Source organism: Microcaecilia unicolor, chromosome 8 (genome assembly GCF_901765095.1).
Source record: "Microcaecilia unicolor chromosome 8, aMicUni1.1, whole genome shotgun sequence".
NCBI lineage: Eukaryota > Metazoa > Chordata > Amphibia > Gymnophiona > Siphonopidae > Microcaecilia > Microcaecilia unicolor.
In genome coordinates, this window is record NC_044038.1 from 182,224,577 (window position 1) to 182,242,921 (window position 18,345).

Here is an 18,345-nt window from a genome sequence, read left to right on the forward strand (position 1 = left end):
ACATTAAACACCATCTGCCATTTAGACGCCCAGCTTCCCAGTCTCGTAAGGTCCTGTTGTAGTTTTTCACAATCCTCCCACAATTTATCGACTTTGAATAACTTTGTGTTGTCAGCAAATTTAATTACCTCACTAGTTACTCCCATCTCTAGGTCATTTATGAATATGTTAAAAAGCAGCAGTCCCTAACTACCCTTCTCTATTGAGAATACTGACCATTTAACCCTCCTCTGTGTTTCCTATCACGAAACGCTGGCCACCGTCGGCTCAGGGCAGCGTCTGAGGGACTGCACAGCGGGAGCAGCATTGAAAACATGGAATAAAGGTAAGTGTATTATTTACACGAATGTTCACTTGGGGTTTATAGTGGAATGATCGATGCATTGCAAGATTGGTTTATCTGAAAAAAGTTTTTGGGACATCTCGAAAAATCTTTAAAAAAAATAATAAATAAAAAATAACTATAGAGATGTTTTGCCGCGGTCAATGAATTGTTTTTGTGCTGCAGCTTCAGGGTTTTTTTTGCCAATGATGAAGAGAGGACATTGTTTGTCCGTTTAGCTTGTAGAGACTTTTTGATGTGGAGGGGCATAATCGAACGCGAATGCCTATCTCCATGGGCGTCTATGTCCGAAAACGGGTACGTGAAGAGGCGGGACAGACCATATTTTTGAAAAAGATGGGCGTCCATCTTTTGTTTCGAAAATACGGTTTGGTCCTTTCTGAGCTGGGCGTTTTTATTTTTTAGCGATAATGAAAAATAAAAACGCCCAGCTCAGAAACATCCTAATCCAAGCCATTTGGTCGTGGGAGGGACAACTGTACAACTCTACCATAGCTCTTAGGGGTGAAGGGGGCAAATACATGTGGGTTTTAGAGGCCTCCCATTTACCACCACAAGTGTTACAGGGAGGGGGGGATGGGCCTGGGTCTGCATGCCTGAAGTGCACTGCAGTGCCCACTAAAAGTGCTCCTCCAGGGACAGGAATTGTTGCTGCTGTATAACCTTGGCACACCAGTTGACACCTGAAGACTAGTCTCTCCGAAAACATCCTTTATTGGAATAACCACATTTACTCACAGTTAACTGCAGATCAGAGGTTGTGGCCCACTGGCAACGAGTCTCCCTGGTACTGAGATTAGCAGTACTACTACTACTACTACTTAACATTTCTAGAGCGCTACTAGGGTTACGCAGCGCTGTACAATTTAACAAAGAGAGACAGTCCCTGCTCAAAGAGCTTACAATCTAATAGACAAGTGAACGGTCGGTCCGATCGGGGCAGTCAAATTGGGGCAGTCTGGATTCACTGAACGGTAAGGGTTAGGTGCCGAACGCAGCATTGAAGAGGTGGGCTTTAAGCAAAGACTTGAAGATGGGCAGGGAGGGGGCTTGGCGTAAGGGTTCAGGAAGGTTGTTCCAAGCATAGGGTGAGGCGAGGCAGAATGAGCGGAGCCTGGAGTTGGCGGTGGTGGAGAAGGGTACTGAGAGGAGGGATTTATCCTGTGAACGGAGGTTACGGGCGGGAACGTAAGGGGAGATGAGGGTAGAGAGGTAGTGAGGGGCAGCAGACTGAGTGCATTTGTAGGTAAGAAGGAGAAGCTTGAATTGAATGCGGTATCTGATCGGAAGCCAGTGAAGTGACCTGAGGAGAGGGGTGATATGAGTATATCGGTTCTGGCGGAATATGAGACGTGCAGCAGAGTTCTGAACAGACTGAAGGGGGGATAGATGGCTAAGTGGGAGGCCGGTGAGGAGTAAGTTGCAGTAGTCCAGGCGAGAGGTAATGAGAGCGTGGACGAGAGTTCGGGTGGTGTGTTCAGAGAGGAAAGGGCGAATTTTGCTGATGTTAAAGAGGAAGAAGCGACAGGTCTTGGCTATCTGCTGGATATGCGCAGAGAAGGAAAGAGAGGAGTCAAAGATGACTCCGAGGTTGCGGGCAGATGAGACGGGGAGGATGAGGGTGTTATCAACTGAGATAGAAAGTGGAGGAAGAGGAGAAGTGGGTTTTGGTGGAAAGACGATAAGCTCGGTCTTGGACATGTTCAGTTTCAGGTGGCGGTTGGACATCCAGGCAGCAATGTCGGATAAGCAGGCCGATACCTTTGCCTGGGTCTCCGCGGTGATGTCTGGTGTGGAGAGATACAGTTGGGTGTCATCAGCATAGAGATGATACTGGAAACCATGAGATGAGATCAGGGAGCCCAGGGAAGAGGTGTAGATTGAGAAGAGAAGGGGTCCAAGGACCGATCCCTGGGGAACACCAACAGATAAGGGGATGGGGGTGGAGGAAGATCCATGAGAGTGAACTTTGAAGGTGCGGTGGGAGAGATAGGAGGAGAACCAGGAGAGGACAGAGCCCTGGAACCCAAATGAGGACAGTGTGGCAAGAAGTAAGTCATGATTGACAGTGTCAAAGCAGCGGATAGATCCAGGAGGATGAGGATGGAGTAGTGGCCTCTGGATTTGGCAAGGAACAGGTCATTACAGACTTTAGAAAGTGCTGTTTCTGTCGAGTGAAGAGGGCGAAAACCGGATTGAAGCGGATCAAGGATGGCATGAGAGGAGAGAAAATCAAGGCAGCGGCTGTGGACTGCGCGCTCAAGTGTCTTGGAGAGGAAGGGTAGGAGGGAGATGGGGCGGTAGTTGGAGGGACAGGTAGGGTCTAGTGATGGTTTTTTGAGGAGTGGCGTGACTACAGCATGCTTGAAGGTGTCGGGGACAGTTGCAGTGGAGAGAGAGAGGTTGAGGATATGACAGATGGAGGGGGTGATAGTAGGAGAGATGGTGTTAAGTAAGTTGGTGGGGATGGGATCAGAGGAACAAGTGGTGCATTTTGAGGAGGAAAGAAGGCGGGCGGTTTCCTCCTCGGAGATATCAGGAAAGGAGGAGAAAGAGGTCTGGGTTGGTTGGTTGAGGGAGAGGGTTGAAGGGTGAAGAGGAGGAGTAGTGAACTCAAGGTTGATCTTTTGCACCTTGTCGCGGAAGTAGTCAGCCAGTGATTGAGGAGAGAGTGACGGGGGGGTGGGAGCGGAGGGCACTTTGAGGAGGGAGTTAAGGGTGGCGAAGAGACGACGAGGGTTAGAGCTGAGAGAATTAGTCAATTGGGTGTAATAGTCCTGTTTGGCAAGGAATAGTGAGGACTGGAAGGAGGATAGCATGAATTTGTAGTGAAGGAAATCTGAATGGGTGCGAGATTTCCTCCAGAGGCGTTCAGCAGATCGGGCGCAGGAGCGAAGGTAACGGATGCAAGGGGTCAGCCAGGGCTGGGGATTAGTACGCCTTGTGGGACGGGAGGTGGATGGTGCAAGGGTGTCCAGAGCAGAGGAGAGAGTGGCATTGTAAGCGGAGACAGCCTCGTCAACAGACTCGGAGGACATGATGGAGGGGAGGAGATTAGAAATACTAGATGATAAGGTGGGAGGGTCAATAATCTGGAGATTCCTGGAAGTAGTGGTTAATGTTGGGCGGGGCTGAGGGGGAGGGTGAAGAAGTGTGAAGGTGATCAGGTGATGATCAGAGACAGGAAGAGCTGAGGTGTGGAAATTGGAGGGTGAGCCGGAAGAGGAGAGGACGAGGTCAAGGCAATGGCCATCACGGTGAGTAGGGGTGGTGGAACAAAGCTGGAGGTTGAAGGATGATGTTAGAGTGAGGAACTGAGAAGCGTGAGAGTTGGACAGGTCATCAACGTGTATGTTGAAGTCTCCGAGAATGAGGGATGGAGATGAGGGTTCAAGAAAAACAGAAAGCCAGGCATCGAAGTCGGTGAGGAAGGAAGGGAGGGATTTATCAGGGGGGCGGTAAATGACTGCCACTCTGAGTGGCAACGGGTAGAATAGACGGATGGAGTGGACTTCAAAGGATGAGAAGCAGTGAGACTGTGGTAGGAGGAGGGGTTGGAAGCTACAGGAGGGCGAGAGTAGTAACCCGACGCCTCCTCCACGGCCAACTAGGCGGGGAGTATGGGAGAAGAGATAGCCTCCATGGCATAGAGCCGCAACTGAGGCAGAGTCGTCAGGGGAGAGCCAGGTTTCAGTTAGGGCAAGCAGGTGAAGGGAATGAGAGATGAAGAGATCGTGGGTGAAGGGAAGTTTGTTGCAGACCGAGTGGGCATTCCACAGTGCACATGAGAAGGGGAGGGAAGAGGGGGGGAGGAGGGGAATAGATATGAGATTGGAGACATCCCGGAAACGTTTGCATGGATAGGACGAAGACAGGTGTGGGGGTCAGAGCTGGCAAAATGGTGTACAATGCTCTCTTTCAATAACGTGGGTAACACATGAAAGAGATCTAAAACTGTTACAAAAATGGCCACTACCTCATGGACTACTGGAAACAAACCAGGGCACACTCTGACCCAATAAGCAGGGGGAAAAGCACCATGGGAGTAGAGCCTACCAACTACCAACATCTTGAACATGTACCTCAAGCTAGTGGAATCACGGAGCCCAATACCCTACACCCACCACAATGCATTGCTGATGTCACTCTGCAGTGCGCATAACAGAAAAGGTGTCACACTCACCCAAGAGCCACATCAGTACCAGGGAAAGGCTGTCAGAGGATAGAACACATTCTGCTGTCATGGAGGTGGGTACGGCATTTGAGGCTGGCATAGAGGTTGGAAAAAAAGTTTTTAAAGTGGGTTTTTTTTGGTGGGAGGGGGTTAGTGACCAGTGGGGGAGTCAGGGGAGGTGATCCCCGATTCACTCCAGTGGTCATCTGGTCAGTTGGGGCACTTTTTTGGAACTTGGACCTGAAAAAAAGGGTCCAAATAAAGCGTACCTTCTTGTTTCGATTATCAGCTAAAGGCGCCCATCTCTCCTTGGCCAATAACCATGCCCCAGTCCCGCCTTCGCCACGCCTCCAACACGCCCCCGTTATCTTTATTCGTCTCCGCGATGGAGTGCAGTTGAAGATGACCAAAATCGGCTTTCGATTATACCGATTTGGTCGCCCACGGGAGAAAGACGCCCATCTCCTGATTTGGGTCGAAATATAGGTGTTTTTCTCTTTCGAAAATAAGCTGGATAGTCTCCAAGCTCTTTGAGGCTTTTTCCCTGATTTTTTGTTATTTCATCTGTTATGGTTGTATTTTCCATTGTTTGCTTTATTTCCTATCTTTTAACCAGTTTTTAACTGCCTTTACCACATTCTCTGGCAACAAATTCCAGAGTTTAATTACAAGTTGTGTGAAGAAAAATTTTCTTTGAATCATTTTAAATTTACTACTTTGCAGATTCATTGCATGCCCCCTAGTCCTACTATTTTTGGAAAGAGTAAACAAACGATTCACGTCTACCCGTTCCACTCCACTCATTATTTTATAGACAGCATATCTCCCCTCAGCCATCTTGAAGGGCCCGCAGGTAATTGATCAATCATTGGTTCAGAAAAACCTCACAAAACTCTTTAATTTTAACAAAATACATTTTTTATATATAAAATGATCCAAAAACAATTCAGAGGATAAACTGTGCTTGTTCACTTAGATCCTAACAGGCACCCGTTTCACAGAACCTGCTTCCTCAGAGGATCTTCAGCATAGATATCATTTTAAGAAGCTGCCGCTAAACACAATGTTATCACCGGGCAATTTCTGAGGTTCTTTTCCTCACACACAAATAAATACTTAGTGGTTTTGCAAGGTCTTGTGACAGCTTAAGTGTTTACTTATTCCCTAATATTTATCAGAGACTCCAAAGGGGGGTTTTTGGGCTGGGAAATGGACGTGTTGCAAAATTTAAACCAGTGTGCGTCTATTTATGGCCTGAGCCTTTAATGCCACTCATTGACTTAGCAGTAAGGGCTCATGTGTTACCCATGCAGTAACCGTCCAGCACGTGCCAACTGATGGTATTAAGGATGTACTATGAAAATGATAGCACCCCCAGCTCAGAAGAGAATATCAAGAGTTAAATATTAAAATGTGAAACTGAGATAATTTTAAGACAGAGCAGATGCATTTAACTTAGTTACAGATTGCTGCAGTGGCGTTCCTAGGGGGGCTGATACCCGGGGCAGATCGCCGATGCGCCCCGCCCCCTGGGTGCAGCGCCCCCCCCGAAAGAACACCCCTGGGTGCACGCCGCTGGGGGGGGGGGGGGGGGGTGCCGCGCGCCTGTCCGCTTCGTTCGTTTCCATGCTCCCTCTGCCCCGGAACAGGAAGTAACCTTAATACCATCAGTTGGCACGTGCTGGACGGTTACTTGGTACGCCACTGGATTGCTGACACTTGTTGAATTAACAGTTTTGTTCAGGTTCTAGGAAGTCACTAAGAAGGGAATAGGGAAGTAAAAGAGAAATATGCAGATGTTTGAACATGCAGATGTAATGTGGAATAATGTATGATATTTCCTCATTTCTATAAATGTTAGATTTTTACTGGAACCACTAGCAGTTTTGGAAAGTACCCCTTGAACACCTGAACTTTCAGATGTAAGCAGAATATAATCTAGCCAATGATTTTTTCAAAGTTTGCGTCCCATGATTTGTGATGCAATCAGTTAATTTATGACTTAATTCATTCTTAATAAAAGAGCAAAGGACCTGAGGAATTATGAGACAGTTCTGAGTGGCATAAATGCTATTATGTGAGACCCATAGTTCTCTCTTTCAAAGGCCTTTGATTTGTATATATTTATCTTGTGTGTTTTATTTCTCTTGACCTCTATGGGGACCAGAATAAAGAACTGGTTGGTCCCCTACTTGGTGGGGGAGGGCATAAAAATCAGCTTGGCCCAAAATAAACGCTTTCATTTCTACCGGGAATGCCCCCATAGCAGAAAATAGAAAACTGTACTGCGGGTTTTTGGCATGCGCCAAACTCAGAATTACCGCCAGATGCAAGCACTAGCTGGGCAGTAATGCCAATTTGACGTGCAGTGCACGCGCCTAGGACTTTATGTGCCTTTGTAAAAGGGCCCCACAGAGAGCTAACACAGATACAGAAACCTCCACACACATACATAGAAATATTCACGCTCACACAGGCAATCACAAATGCACACTCACATACAAAGCAGAGAATGACAAATATGATCTCAGTCTCTCATATTTACTGCATCATGCCACAGAGAGCGTCCCAGTTCATAGGACGTTCTCAAACTGCATTTCTTGGTACTGGGAGAAATGATAGACATGGGATTCCTGCTGTTTGAATCATAAGATTAGTGTTACTCTTGTATAACAAGTTTGCAGTTTATATGCTGGGTTAGGGGTTTTGTTTTTTTTTTTTTAAAGATTTTCTATTATTTCACAATGTGCCTGGCAGTGGAGAGATTTAAATTGCTCAGATGACATGAGAATCAGAATGTTTATTTGTATGATGAGTTCCATGGAGAAATGTCTTAGATTTGATCTGCACCTGTTGTTGGGGGGGGGGGGGGGTGGGAGGCTGGATTTTAGTGGATACAAAGCATGTTTACATTTAACTCATATGAACTACTCTATTGTCTCAGACCAAAGGTCACTTATTCACACATCGTGATACTGGTGTTTCCCAACTAACAAAAGAATGAGAACCATTGCACTAGAGCCTTAGCATTATTTGGAAAGCAAAACAAGATGCAAATCTTTCCAATTCATACCCCCAATGTTTCACCAGAAAAGCTCATCACTGGCCTTCAATTTCACTCACTGTGGCGGTGAATCTCACTCTTTTGGAGGGGCCACTCTTGGCGTCTCTGCTACAGGGGCACATGAGTAAACAGAGAGGGAAGAGGAAGGGGCTTCCAGGACAGTCCCCCGCTGAGGAAGAGTTTTGATGCTTATTACCTGAAGGGTAGGACAGGCTTCTTTACAGGATTAGAGAGAGGACAGAGCAAGCCTCTCTTAGGTCTGGACTAAAAGTTCTGGAAGGGCAATTCTATAAACTGGCACCTAATTTTAGATGACAAATATGCTCTTGGGATATAGAAAACAGGCACTTATGTTCCTCATTGGCGACAAGAATTGGGATTTTTGTGCATAAGCCATAGGTGCTATTATATGACTTAGCAAGTAACTGCAAGGGGGGCATATGTGAGCGGGGCAGGGGTCGGTTATAGGTGTGTCACCAAGTGATGCTCACAACATAGAGAATATTATAAGTTGTGTGCATTGCATGGAAACTTAGACATGCCAACGTACACCAGCCATTAAACCTGCCAGAAGTGGACATACCTATGTTTTGGTGTGACAATGCGCCTTGACACCTATTTTCTATAATGGCTTAGGCACACTCTGAAGCTGTAATAGAACTGACACTAAGAGCGCCTCACTGTGGAGTCTACATTGAGTTGCAAGTTGGGATCAAGGGTTTTGCTGCCTTTAAATTGCAGTCTGGCTGTGCGTTTGAAGGCTCGGGACACTGATTCTCATTCACACTATCACGCCATCCTTTGAAATCTGTTGACAGTGACGTCTAATAGATATACACAGAATCACACTGACTTTCATTTTACGATTTTTTTTTCAAACCAATGGAACGTTTCAGCACTGCTTTGTTCAATATGACCCTCTCCTTTCCCATCCAGTCCAGAGACACACACAGAAACAGACATACTGATGGAGGCAACACCTGAATAAAGACACATGCAGACATGGGCAAACAGAAACACACACATACACAAGGTTGGGAAATAATTCCATGAGTCATGTCTCACATGCTTTCTCTACTTGCTATTCTTTTCAGACCAATAGTATGTTCAGGGACAGTGGAACACCCCTTTGGTTAGGGGAGCAAAGCAAATCAGAATCTGGCCCACCCCCAAGTTTTCTTGTTGCTAATGCCATGTGAGCAAAGCATTGGCAATGGTTCCTGTGGTCCACCCTATTTCACGGCCTGTGGGTATGTTAGACAGAAGTTATATATACACCTTCAAGGTCACTAAGATCCTCCCAAGGAGTTTCCCTAACCACACCCTGTCCAAAGGACATCACACGATATGATACCCACAAGCGAACCTTCTCCAGAGTAGCCTCCACACTGGAATGCACTCCCTGAAAGGGTCCGCTTAACACAAGACTGTGACAGAACAGTGTATTTTAAGCCTGTAAAACTGCCTTAATTAATTCCTGAAATGTATTTCACTAGTTTGGACAGCAGGTGGTGCATGTTTATGGTTTGAAGCTGCTGCAGAACCAAGGTTGTTTTCTTTGTTTAAGCCTTTTGGAAAGGTAGTCTGCAGTATAGTTTCAAACTTGTTGTTCTAGGCTCTGATTGGCCCAGGAACTCAACTTCATTTGGAGTGCACTGGCTTTTGCCCCAGTCTTAGCCAGGGAGAAAAGAGAGACAGATCTCTTTGCTGAGGCCCCACTATTTGATAATCTGTGAGCAGCATATTTCCTGATCTCCTCAGATACTTTTTAGAGAGTAAACAAATGTTTAGTTAGTGTGATAATTGATCCATATTTCAGTTACCTGTTATTGTTTTGCTGACTGCACTTTATCTGTTTCACTGTTCAATATTTTTATGACAATAAACACTATTAGTTTGTTGCTTTGCCTGTTTGGACAGATAAAGAATCCTGGTGGATCTGTGAGTGCTTTGTGGGAACTGTGGAACCACTGGGAGTGTGGTCCCAGTAATCTAAAAATCACTGGGGATAATTTCAGAGGAGGAAACTCAGCCATAGGTGGTTGTGACCCAGCTGGTGGGAGGAGGGAGCTAGTATAGAGCACAAGCGGCAGGTGCAGGCAGACCAGAGCTGTGCTGGGGATAGACCCTCTAAGTGGCTGTGGGGTAACCCAAGGCAGGTAGCTAGGTATTTTGTGACAAAGACTATCTCTAATTTAGGAATCAGGTGAAAGCTTGGCTCTTCAACCAGGCTTTAATGGAAGAAGTAAATGACATTGGCTGCATGTACTATAGCAGAACATGTTTATCTACTTCTACCCTAGTTAAGATAATGTTAACCTTTCTGACCTCATTTGCAACTTTCTTTAACTAGTCCCTTATTTTCTTACTCCTGTTACTTTATCTTATTTATCTATATGTTCCATCTTTGCTTACACTCTATGCTGTCTATTAAAATGTTTTATTGTGTATTGTGTTGGCATTGTAATGTAGCATACTGTGCTATAGTTTGTATTGTTGTTTGAACAATTTTAGTGCTGGAATTGTCTATTGCTTATGTTTGACTTATTCTTGCTGTACACTGCCTTGAGTTCACTCCTTCAAAGACGGTAAATAAATCCTAATATATATATATATATATATATATATATATATATATATATATATATATATATATATATATATATACAAGGCCAGGACTATCTGTTCGACTGTCTACCTGGCTAGGCATTCGCCATTTTGTAGCTGAAATAGTTCCATATGGAAATATTTTCTCCTTGAGGAAATTTTACTTATTGAAACTTGTTCCTTATAACATACATTCATAATAAGATATATTAGAAGTTAAATGGGATTGACCTAAGATATTCCATTTCATTTAACATGGAAGGAAAGGGGTAGATGGAAATCACCCCTGTTCCTTTGGAATAGGAATTGACCTAAACGTAAGGACTTTTGCTGTAATTTATCCATGGCTGAAAGTTGATGTCCTTAGAGCAGGTAAAATTAGTTGCAAACTGTTGCCTCATGGGTATTTTTAGCAGTTGTAAAAAAAAAAAAAAAAAAAGTCCATTATTCAAAAGGGCTTCAGGACCTGCTATATGGATAAGTCCTGGTGAGTTCAATATTTCCTCTGACCCAAATGGCACTACCCAAGTACTGCAGGAGGGGTCTGTGGGCAAAGCTGGGGAGCAGCCAGCACATATTGGGATAATGCAATTTTCAGACAACTATCTGCATCAGTGTTCATATAACTTGGAACAGAATAAAAGCTGCATTTAGTGTATGTGGACTGGCTATCCAGATTCCAGACAGCCGCTGAATATTACCATTATCAGCATAGCTTCAGCGCTGACCTCAAAAGTCTGGGGATTCAGCAGCAGCCACTATCCGGATACTGCCACTGAATATTTGAATTTCTTTTGCACAAGAATCCTGATTAACACAGGCTCAATATTACCATTAAGATGTTTGCAGGGGTTTTGTTAGGGCAGAGGAGTAAACCGTGCATGTACACTGATTTTTTTCAAATGCAGTTTTGTCCCCCAAATAACAGGTATAAATGGGAGATAGGGGACAGGCAGTTTTAAAAGGGACTCTACCCAATACTTAACCTGCGGCGTTGAAAGAGTTTCACAGGCCGTCAAAATGTCCACTTAGCAAATCTTAGGATTCTATAGTGTGAAAAGTTAGACCTTGGTCAATATGGAGTCTTCTACTCAATATTCCGCAATAATTTAAATGTTACTTACCCTGGTAGCAGCAGCTCAGAGCCACCAGCAGAAAGGCTATTGCGATCTTCATGGCTGGGTTGGTTGTATATTGAGTCTTGAGCTCCAATACACAAAGGGATGTAAGTAGAGAGCTCTGTGCTCAGAGCTCATATATATACTGTGACTATCCCCCTCAGGTGACGCCTTACCTTGGGCATCATCTGTTAGATCTTGGGACACTTTCCAAGCACCAAAGCTGGTACAAGTGTTAATATGCAACATCTTCATGAGACTATGTGAGAAAAGGAAACAGGATGTCTTGGCTTGATACTTGTTTGTTATTCATCAGCAGCAAAATATGTGTTTACTTTTAGGGTTTTTGTCCTGGTATGATAAGCCGTTACCTACTACTTGAACCTTTTTTAATATGAAAGAAGCAGTAAAAGAGGCCACAGGTTAAATCCTTGCTGGGTGGATGAAGGTGATGCATGTGTGGTGCAAATGGATTGAGTTGCAAAAGTAGCCAGGGAAGGGATGAAGAGGAGGAGAGCTGCAATGTTGCTTCTGCCTGTAAAGACAGACACAGTAAGGGAACCTTTTAGAAAGGCAGGGTAGGCTCTATGCACATGCAGCATGTGCCAAAACAAGCCTATCGCAAGGCTAGCATGCCCCCTTGGCAGTAATTAGGGTCGCCGAGAGACTGAGCCGGGCTCGGGGCAAGGCCGCCACCGGACTGTCCCTTAGGATCATCGTCGTCGCTGCTGCCGCTCCCCAATTGCTACTCCTGTCACTGCCCCGGCGCCCCCGATCACTGCTGCTGCCTGCCACCTCCGCCCCCCACAATCACTGTTGCTGCTGCTGCCCCACCCTCTCCGATTGCTGCTGCCGCCGTAACTGTTAAGTACCTTGGTTAGTGGGGATCACAAGGCCCTGCCAGCAGAGCAGTTCATCCTCCAGCACTGCTCTTCTTCCTTCTGCTGCGTGGACGTCCCCTGAGGCTGCTTTTTCTCTCGGGTCGCACATGCGCGGCATGATGGGAAAAGCAGCCGCAGGGGAAGGCAATGAGGCAGACTGTGAAGAAGAGCAGCCTGCTGTGTCTGTTCCTCCAGGTCCTCCCTGGCACCAGAGTTTTCTCCCTCCTGCTCCTGTTGGGACACGATCACCCGGGTCCTGTCAGGAGCAGGAGAGAGAGAGAGAGAGAGACCCTGGCACTGGGCCCAGGGATTTTTGCCCCCCCCCCCCCTCTCAGCGGCCCTGCCAGTAATTTTAGATTTGGAGTGCACCTATACCGCCTGGACAAATTATTTTTTTATTTCTTACCACGTGTGGTGTTTCTGGTGTTAATCGGCAGTTGGCACGCATCAACCGGTCACCACGCGCATAGCACGTGAGCCCTGACCACTAGATCAATGGGTGGCATTTTCAGGCTGTAAATAGGTGTGTGCTGGTTTCAATTTTACCGCAGGCCACTTTTTGCCATGGTTTAGTAAAAAGACCCCTAAAAGAGACAGAGAGACAGCTGCCAGGAAAAAGAGTAGAGAATGGCTGGAGATTGTTTAAAAAGAAAATGAAACCAACAAATTATTTGATTTTTCTTAGCACAACCAAACTGTTTCTTGATCCATTTCATTTTATTTTGTAAAGGATAAGAGAGATGTGGTAGCCATGTTAGTCCACTTTTAAAGGTAATCAATAGAAATAGAATAACATAAAACATGGAAAAGAAAAAGTATTTTATTTATTTATTTATGGTTCATTTCTACCCCACATTTTCCCACAAATGCAGGCACAAAGATGATACCTTTTTTATTGAACTAACTTAATACATTTTTTGATTAGCTTTCGAAGGTGACCCTTCTTCATCAGATCAGAAATAAGCAAACGTTGATAAATGACAATATATATGAGTGACACATCAAAGCATTTCAGTGACAGTCTGACAGGGTGAGGGTGGGGTGGGTTAGGTGAGAGACAGGGAGAGCCAGGTGGGTGAGGGACAGGGAGATATGAATGGTGATAAGAGGGTGACAAAGCAGTAGTATTTTATGGTTTATAATGGGCTAGAAAACCCAGATCTTTGTTAAGTCCTGTCTGGTGGGTGTAAAAATATTTAATCATTCTGACTTCAAAGGTCTTACGTTCCTGTATTGTTCTAAAGTTACCTTTTAGTAATTGTCACCATAAAATCATTGGTACAGTGTTCTGGTTGTAAAGTGTTGGTACTGGGATTTTTTTATATGATGTCTGTGTAAATTAAATCTCTTCTTTTGCAGTTGGCTTGTTTTTCCAATATAGCACCCTTCGTCACATTTTTTTAAACTGAATGATGTAAAGGATAAGGAAAACACATTCCTACTTCCTATTCTATATCATTTCTCATCATACTCCTCCATCACAATTTTCTTGTATTCATTATTGGCCTCTCTCTCTCTCTCTCTGATGTTTACTGTATGCTTGGTTAATACACCAGTCACTCAAATAGATGGAATAAGATTTAGTTCCACAAGCAGTATCATGTAACACTCCAACAATAAATAAATACGGCTTATATATATTGCAATTTTAAATTTTTTTTATGAAGATTAATGAATACAAGAAAATTGTGATGGAGGAGTATGATGAGAAATGATATAGAATAGGAAGTAGGAATGTGTTTTCCTTATCCTTTACATCATTCAGTTTAAAAAAATGTGACGAAGGGTGCTATATTGGAAAAACAAGCCAACTGCAAAAGAAGAGATTTAATTTACACAGACATCATATAAAAAAATTACTTAACACAAATTTAAAAACCCTTTAGTGTCCAATGTTCCCGTAATAAGCCATATGGGAACAGATTGATGGGAACATTGGACACTAAAGGGTTAATTAAAGGGGCCTCAGTATGGACATCTAGCGGTCATTAACTCAATACCACATATGATATTCCCAATATTGTCACTGCTCCTTAAATCTTTTAATATTTGGTCTCTAAACATTTAACCACAAGTGGAAATCTCAAACTTATTGAAGTTTTATATTAGTATATTACTTAACTTGCAATAAGCTGGGTCGACTTGGGAGGGCTTAAAAAGATAAGTGCAGAAAGCACAAAACCTTGCTTGAAATGGTATTTTCGAAAAAAAAAATAAAAAAGAAGTTTATCTTTTCTCGAAAATGGGTGTATTTTATATTCGGATTTTGTATGTTTAGCGCAAAACATCCAAAGTCTGACTTAGACTCACTATTGAAAATGCCCCTCCATGGCTCTTATTCTAGAAGCATCTCCACATGGAAATAGCAGCATTTACAGGTGTATGTTACATGCATTTATGCTTAGAATTATGCTGACTTTTCTTTCTATACTATTTTTCAGTACAAAATGTTAACGTAATTTACAAAACTGCCAAAATAGATCCACCAAAGAAGAGAAAGGAAGTCCAATCCTGGTGACAGGAGAGCCCCAGGAAGGGAGGGACGCTAGTAGGCAGGTAAATGGAAAGGGTTTATAGAAGAGAGAGTAGAGGGAGAGAGGTGAGATCTGCAACCCGTCAACCTCCATCCACACCCTACATATCAGTAATGGTCATGGAGAAAAGATCCAAGCACAATCTTTATAAGGAATCTCAGGAGGGGGGGAGGGATAATTGGTGATTGTGCGCAAAGGCAGCAGGAGGGATATGAAGGATAAATAGCTGACAAGTAGAACAGGATCTTTATGGGTCAACTTAAGTACATTGGATTTTGAAGCACTCTGGGAGCAGTTAACAAGATAGCATTACTAAGAGACTGGATAGAAACAGAACAGCTTGGATTACTGCTCATAACTGAAACATGGCTATGCCTCGAAGATGACCCTGCACTACTAGACCTATGCCCACCATGATATAAAACAATACACATCAAGGGAGGAGGCGTTGCAATAATATATAAATTCTCCTTCATAACAGAACCTATCGCTAAACACAGATCCTCAGCAATCAAAGTTCTGGCATGCAAAATCACTGATACAACACTAGCGGACCAATTATATATTATATTGTTTTACCGCCCCCTAGGAAGCTGGTCAAATGCTCAAGACTATTTCATGGACTTCATATCAAACATCTGCACCAATCAACTGAACGTCCTACTACTGGGAGATATAAATCTGCACCTAGAAAAACAAAACAACACCAACACAAGAACACTAATGAATTTCATAAACCAATGTAATTTCAAAACAGCACAGGACGCCTCATCTCATAAAAAAAGGACACCTATTAGATATATTAGCTCACAGATTCTCAGCAAACAAAAACCACACACTAGAAAACCACAAATGGGGAGAGGTAATATGGTCAGACCATAGCAAACTAACTTTCACATTACAATGGGGAAAAAAAAACCAGCAAGAAAATGCAACTAAGAACAACATACATATTCAATTCACAACCAGAGGGAAAATAGATACCTTATGGACAATAACAAAAAATGAAGAAAGCAACATAGCACCCAAGGATATTCACTTCATGAGAAAATGGGATGAAACAAGCGAAAATACACTATACAAAATAGCACCACTCAAAACAAAAACAAGAAATAAAAAACAGCCACACCCCTGGTTTAATGATGAGCTACTACACATGAAAAAATGGTGCAGGAAACTTAAAAGAACATAAGCCAAAAACAAAACAGACAAAAGAAAACCATATGGAGAAAAGCTATAAGAAAATATACAAATAACATGAAGAAAACTAAAGCAGAACACTACAGCACATATACGAACATTGAACATACCAACACGAAAAGAATTATTCAATCTCATGAACAAATTAACAAAAACACAAGACATGTTGGCATCAATGAAACACCACTGACTGCAGATGAAGTTGTACAATATTTCAAAAACAAAACAGAAAACATAAGATCAAATCTGGCAAAAAAATCACAAAGCACAACTGGGCCTTCAAGACTCAGACAACAGAAGTCCTTTATTGAGATAAGACCTGACACGGGCTATGTTTTGGCGTACACAACGCCTACCTCAGCCAGCTGTCGAGAACCTTAGAGAGCAGATTGAGACCCCTAGGCAGGCGTTGTGTACACCAAAACACGGCCTGTGTCGGGTCTTATCTCGATAAAGGACTCATGTTGTCTCAGTCTTGAAGGCCCAGTTGTGCTTTTTTTTCTGTTTGCTATTTTGTGTATACTGTTTTAACCTCTCTGGTTGCCTTGAAAAAAATCACAAACACCCATCAGTGACTTCCTACAAGAATGCAAAACAAACGATATTCACACCATTGCAGATTGAATCTAGTCCACTTTTAAAGCACCAGAACCAAACACAGTAAAGAAACTACTGACGAAATATGCACATGCACACTACAAAAAAGAAGGTAAGAAGAAAAAGGGACAGACAAGAGAGAAGGAAGAAAGGAAGGAAGGGAGAATTTGTCTGGTTCTACTGGAAGAAGGGTAGCTGGCAAGCCGACCAGCGAGACCTGAAGTGGTCTACAACCTTGCGAACTGACCATCTGAAGAAAGTACCTGTTGGTTCAGCTGTACCGGCCAGAGTGACTGTAATCCTGCATGCTACAAAGAGCCTGTGCTGTTTCCTAAGACGGGGATTCGCTGTGGAAGACAGCTGGAGTCTGAAAGGAAACCGGTGTCCACTTCATCTGAGCGACCACCCAGGGTCAGCTAGGTGAGGATTACAGAGGTTTATTTCCTAATAGTCGGGGATTAGCTAGTAGGTTCTTGCCTCAGCAAAGGCGGGTTAGTCAGAACTGTGATCAGGAAGATGTGCTGCTAACTGTATTACTTCATGACCTAGTCAGTATTGCTAATCAGGATTGTGTAATAACCTAGTAACCAGTGATATCAGTGTTTTAGTTAGACAATACATTCTATAGTTGCTTATCAGCATAAGGGAGCTACATTTGTACAGCTAAGCCGTAGTGTAGGGGGTATTATTTATATTTTCTTACCTATATAATAAATTAATATATTTCAGCAGTGACTTTGCTTTATTCCAGTTCTCTCTAACAGAAGAAAAGTTCTGGTGTAGGCCCAGAACAGCCAGGTTCCTTTATAATAACCACCCCTGGACAGAGAGCTAGGAAGTTGTTTTAGCCAGACTGTTGTAAACTTATGTAAGCATTTATAGGTGAATAACTCTTCTGGGCAAAGCTACCCAATGAGTAATTCCCAGGTTCCGTTTACAGGAGTCTGGCTAAACCAACTTCCTAGCTCTGTCCAGGGGTTATATATTATAAAGGAACCTGGGTGTTCTGGGCCTACACCAGAACTTTTCTTCTGTTAGGGAGAACTGGAATAAAAGTAAAGTCACTGCTGTGAAATATATGAATTTATTATATAGGTAAGAAAATAGAATAATACACCCTACACTACAGCTCAGTTGTACAAATGTAGCTCCCTTACATAAGTGTAGTGGAGGAGTGGCCTAGTGGTTAGGGTGGTGGACTTTGGTTCTGGGGAACTGAGGAACTGAGTTCGATTCCCGGCACAGGCAGCTCCTTGTGACTCTGGGCAAGTCACTTAACCCTCCATTGCCTGCCGCATTGAGCCTGCCATGAGTGGGAAAGCGCGGGGTACAAATGTAATAAAAATAAAATAAAATAAATGCTAGACAACTGCCCTAACTACATGATGAAAGACCCACTGGACTGGTTCATCGAATGCTTCACCAAACACATCAAATACATGTTTGCAAAAGGACAATTCCTAACGAACAAAGGAGAGATAGTACTAACACCAGTCCCCAAAAACACAAAAAATAAAATCAGCAACATCACAAACTACAGACCAGTGGCTTCAATACCACTACTAACTAAAACGATGGAGAGCCTGGTAGCACTAATAGAATACATGACACAATTCTCAATCTTTCATAACTCCCAATCAGGCTTCAGACCACAACACGGCAGAGAGATGGTCCATAACCACCTTGATAACGAAGTTCAGAAGCTTAATATGTCAAGGACAAAACATACTACTATTACAATTTGATATGTCGAGTGCATTCGACTTAGTAGGCTACACAGCACTAATGACCCTGCTCAACAACATGGGAATCAGTGGTGCAGTAGCA

General features: G+C 43.5%; 1 protein-coding gene across 2 annotated transcripts in view; it reads right to left on the reverse strand.

The window, feature by feature from the left end:
- The window catches only part of LOC115476716 (aspartate, glycine, lysine and serine-rich protein-like), a 52,116-nt gene extending 40,672 nt beyond the window's left edge, over positions 1-11,444 (reverse strand). For both annotated transcript variants that reach the window (XM_030213260.1, XM_030213259.1), the window contains exon 1: positions 11,313-11,444. In XM_030213260.1, coding sequence (XP_030069120.1) covers positions 11,313-11,364 — 52 coding nt within the window. In that variant the 5' untranslated portion in view covers positions 11,365-11,444. The remainder of the gene's footprint in view (positions 1-11,312) is intronic.
- Positions 11,445-18,345: the final 6,901 nt, after the last annotated feature.